Raw genomic sequence first — 4,951 nt, 5'->3', positions numbered from 1 at the left:
CCCCTCATGCAAAAGGCTCTAGAAAGGAGTCATGAAGGAGTTGGGTTGCAATGCTAGTAAGGTCAGACAAGCAGAAGGGGTTCAGAGGTCAAGAGTCAGGGGGTTGAAGGTCAGTCGGTTACCTCGGTGATGGGAGACTTGGGGTTGACATTGCGCGCCGCAGCGATCTCCTGTAGTTGGTTGACCAGCTCCGTGATGGACAGCCTCTCCTCTGGGTTGATCTTCAGCATGGATCCTGAGAAGAGGAGAGGAATGGCCACAAACGTCTTAACGTCTTAACAGATAACCAGCCTAAAACTCTAAGAGCAAGCAATGCAGTGGCAGAAGCAGTGGCTAGGAAAAAAAATATAGAAGGCCTGAACCCAGGAAGAAACCTAGAGAGGAACCAGGCTCAGAGGGGTGGCCAGAGGCGGAACCCAGGAAGAAACCTAGAGAGGAACCAGGCTCCGAGGGGTGGCCAGAGGCAGGAACCCAGGAAGAAACCTAGAGAGGGACCAGGCTCCGAGGGGTGGCCAGTCCTCTTCTGGCAGATCTCACATCATGATCTCAAAGTCGGTCGACCATATTTTTTAAGTGCGCGTTTTGTTACGTCTTGAAAATAATAGTCGATCCTGCCAAAAACAGCAACTACACCTCGATGGACTGCTGGGTACAGGGATTCTCTTCATTTTTAATCAGATATTCAACTATTCATTTATTTTTTACAACCACAGGCCGCATTTACTAAGACAACCACCCATTTCAGAGCCCCGATCTGATGAATGAACGGAGGATCCTTACTGATGAGCTCGTGGTAAACAGTGTACTTGACGTCATTCTGGGGGATGGCGTACTTCCCGTTGACTATCTGCAGCTTAGCGCCTTCCTCGAAGGGGTGCTGCTTAAAACACAACAAGTAGAGGATACAACCCAATGCCTGGAGAGAGAGACGCACAGACACACACACAGAGAGAGAGAGAAAAATTATCAACAGGCTATAGAGATGAGGTTTTTTAATTGTCCCTTTAACCACTTAAATAACCCCCTATTCCCTTTACAGTGCACTACTTTTGACCAGAGCACAAAGGGCACCGTAGCAGGTGATATAGCAACCAATATAGCAGCAAACAAAACAACAAATAGACAGACTAAATAATGTTGCTGTGACAAGACTCACCCAGATGTCCTGCTTCTCGTTAATGGGGAAGTTGGAGTACAGGTCAATCATCTCAGGTGTCCTGTAGGCCGGAGTAGTGTTTCTGGTGATCTGGGTACAGTGGAAGGTGACCAGAGAGGGTAACTTTAGTTTAGCGGTAGCTCACAGAACAAGAACGAGCAGAACGGGCCTCCCCATTTAAGTTAATGATGTCATAATGGGTCGTCTGGCAGCCATTTTGAGTGCATCCATGAGTTTACCTATCCGAGGTTCCAAGTCCTAGTCATTCTGTGTCTAAGGTTTAGCTATTTTCCTCACATTCAAATACAGACAACATCTAACCTTTTACTTTTCCCAGGAAAATGTGGGGATTAACAGCCCGTTTCCAAGAAAATCTTATGCATGAGTGATTCTTCTAGCCAATAAGTAACTTTCTGTATCCATGCTAGTTTCCTGTAGAGCACCATTAAACTGGAGGAAAATAGACTGGCGTTACAGGGTTTGAGGAAAGCCAGTGTGTTCCGATTTGACTAACCAACATTGGTGCAGGAATAAAGTATAATTTTGTGTAATTATATCAATAGGAGATGGTTTCCCAGACACTAATTAAGCCTAATTCTGGACTAAAAAGTATTTAAGGAAATGATCCATTAAAGTAGATTTATAGTCCAGGACTAGGCCTCCTCTCTCCTGGGGAGTCTACAGCAGCGATAGTGAAAGGAGTATTAGAACAGGGGTTTCCTAAATCACCTCATCCTCAACCATGGACCTCTTCTGGGCTGACCAGCCGTAGTCAGGGTAGTGGGATATTGTGGTGGAACTGCCAAAGTCACACAGCTTGATGGTGCCTTGGTGACTGATCAGCAAGTTCTCAATCTGGAGGAGGCAGACAAAAAAAAGGACAGTGGCTCATTATGCGATTGTAGTTTGTGTGTACATTTTTTTTTCTATATTTGGTCTGGGAATTTTGTTTGTTGTAAGGCGATGTCAGCACCATTTCACCAGATCAAATTCCTGTAAGAAGTAAATGTATTTGGCGAATCAAGGTGATTCTGATAAACATCAATAAAGCAAGGACAGTAGGCAGCAACACCTTTATTTTCTAGGGTGCTTTAGAAGCAGGGTGATATATTTTCTAGGGCGCTTCAGAAGCAGGGTGATATATTTTAACGTCGCTTTTGAAGCAGGGTGATTTATTTTAATGTCGCTTTTGAAGCAGGGTGCTTCTCAGTCTCAAATCAGCAGGCCACATGAAAATATTGCAGCGAGGCAACGCCGCTCATCAGAACATTTGTCACAAAACGCATAGCCTCTGGTTTGACCCGGTCCTCAGTTGCAATTCCAAAAACACTTAAAACAATCCCCGAGTCCGCTAGAAAGTCAGGAAACAGAGCGTGATGGGCCAGGCGAGGGGTGGAGGGGTCCCAGGGAACACAGACGTCTACATCAGCACTCTGTAGCTACAGCAAGCACATCACCAGGGTGTTTGGTCACTGATCAAATCAAATAAAAACATCTGACAAACAAGTGACTGAAAGTTTAAGTGTGGCAGAGTGGTAGAGCAGGGAGGGAGGGAAGTCTTACCGGAGGAGGAAGAGAATGGTTATGTCTAGATAGCATACAGATGGTAGCAGGTATAGTATGGTGTAGTAAAGGAGGAAGAGGTATTGGCAATGGCAGGAGTTGAGAGGGGAAGTAGGGTGATGTTGCAGCAGAGATGCTGATCTTGGGTCAGTTTTGCATTTCCTCCACTAATGGCTAAGGTTAGGATTGGGAAAGGGACACTGATCCTAGAGCTGCACCTTGGAGAAATTACAAGGGCGAGTTGGGCTTTGAACTGCGCACCTTAAGATCCCGGTGGATGATAGGAGGTTTCTGTTTGTGCATGTGCTGCACAGCGCGACACGACTGGTAGAAGATCTTCAGCACTGTGTCACATGACATGGGTCCCTTCTGCTCCACCCGCTTGATGAAGTCCACCAGTTGACCTGAGGGAGGAAGACAGGAAGACAGGAAGTGCCTGATCAGCAAAATGAAGAGTACTAGTCAAAGCAATTGCTAAATCACTGACTAAACATTATGGGGCAGTTTCCCTGATACAGATTACGTTCAGTCCTGGACAAAACATATCTTTCAATGAAGAATCTTAGTCTCTATTGAGAATGCTTTTTAGTTCCGAACTAGGCTCAATCTGTGCATGGGACACCAGCCATAAAGGTATTGCTAATTAGTAGAAGACTACAGCGCATACATTTGCTTGATAACATCAGGCATATTCACAGAAGTATAAACTGTATTACAGACTTGTGAATATACCACTCCAAAAAAAGGCCTCTAGAAGATGTCGCTACATCCACATTACGTTCCAGGAGGAAGAGTAAACGTTAGGCTTCTATTTCAGCCCTTAGCGCTGCGCACAGCGAAACAGAAAACGCAGTGCGGACGTTGCTTGAAATACTTTAAACAGCTTTATGACGTCACTGTGTACCACAGAGGGGGCCCGGCCCGGTCCCGCACAGAGGGGGCCCGGTCCCGCACAGAGGGGGCCCGGTCCCGCACAGAGGGGGCCCGGTCCCGCACAGAGGGGGCCCGGTCCCGCACAGAGGGGGCCCGGTCCCGCACAGAGGGGGCCCAGTCCCGCACAGAGGGGGCCCAGTCCCGCACAGAGGGGGCCCGGTCCCGCACAGAGGGGGCCCGGTCCCGCAAAGCGATAAAGTGGAGTCTACAGTACCTTTACAGAGCTCTGTGAGAATGAGGAACTCAGCCTGGCCCGTGTCCGACTCCTCCTTGGCAATGGACGCTGCAGAGCTGAACTGCACCACGTTGGGGTGACCAGAGAGCTTTTTCTACACAACACTCAGGTCAAAGAAAAAGAACTGATTGTCTGTATATGAAACTGGGTTGTTTCTTAAGCCCAGTTTCCATTAGTGCTTTACTTTTTTTTTTTTTTTCATTTTTATTTAACCTTTATTTAAACTTTGGCAGGTAAGTTAAGAACTAATTCTTATTTACAATGAGAGCCTACCCCGGTAAAACCCGAAACGACGCTGGGCCAATTGTGCGCCGCCCTATGGGACTCCCAATCACAGCCGGTTGAGATACGGCCTGGAAAAAAAAAATCAGGGCCACATTAGACCCTAAATGCCAATGGAAATAAAGTTTAAGGGAATTAGGCTGTTTTAATAATGTTAGGGTCAGAGGTTAGGGTCATGAATGTGGATGTATGAGGTGCCAAATCCATATTGCCATTTGACTCCTACACCAGAATGTTTTTTTTTTTAAAGAATATTGTCTACTTTATTCAGATTGGTCTATTTTATCGAAAATGGTTATTATGGCAGACAGCCACGTCAGCTGTTCCTTGACTAAAGGATGTTGTTCCGTGTTCCGAATGTTCCGTGTTCGACGAGGACACAGAACCACTCAAAAAGATACCATGATGCAGACCTCCTGGATGATTTCTTTGTTCTTCTCCTCCTCGTGGGACAGGAGCCTCTGTGTGCGCACACGCACACACACACACACACACACACACACAAACAGACAGACAACCATTTAACAAATACAGAACAAAGTATGTGTTCCAAATGGCATGCTATTGGAGCTGGTCAAACGTAGTGCACTACATAAAGGCACTACCTAAAGGCGCTACCTAAAGGAACTGGGCGCTACATAAAGGAACAGGGCGCTACATAAAGGCGCTACATAAAGGCACTACATAAAGGCACTACATAAAGGAACAGGGCACTACATAAAGGCACTACATAAAGGAACAGGGCGCTGCATAAAGGAACAGGGCGCTACATAAAGGCACTA

The 4,951-nt window shown here is 46.5% G+C and overlaps 1 protein-coding gene across 1 annotated transcript in view; it reads right to left on the bottom strand.

Annotated features, from left to right (window-relative positions):
* LOC135533189 (cyclin-G-associated kinase-like) overlaps positions 1-4,652 on the bottom strand; it is a 27,147-nt gene extending 22,495 nt beyond the window's left edge. Inside the window, exons 1-7 of the mRNA XM_064960586.1 lie at positions 4,571-4,652; positions 3,867-3,981; positions 2,981-3,123; positions 1,886-2,011; positions 1,157-1,246; positions 781-916; positions 123-235 (exon numbers count right to left, since the gene is read on the bottom strand). Of these exons, the coding sequence (XP_064816658.1) occupies positions 123-235; positions 781-916; positions 1,157-1,246; positions 1,886-2,011; positions 2,981-3,123; positions 3,867-3,981; positions 4,571-4,573 (726 nt within the window). The 5' untranslated portion in view covers positions 4,574-4,652. The remainder of the gene's footprint in view (positions 1-122; positions 236-780; positions 917-1,156; positions 1,247-1,885; positions 2,012-2,980; positions 3,124-3,866; positions 3,982-4,570) is intronic.
* Between the last annotated feature and the right edge of the window lie 299 nt (positions 4,653-4,951).

The sequence above is a fragment of the Oncorhynchus masou genome, unplaced genomic scaffold, assembly GCF_036934945.1.
Source record: "Oncorhynchus masou masou isolate Uvic2021 unplaced genomic scaffold, UVic_Omas_1.1 unplaced_scaffold_2279, whole genome shotgun sequence".
NCBI lineage: Eukaryota > Metazoa > Chordata > Actinopteri > Salmoniformes > Salmonidae > Oncorhynchus > Oncorhynchus masou.
The sequence above is the reverse complement of the archived record's forward strand: the minus strand, read 5'-3'. Positions and strand labels throughout refer to the sequence as shown.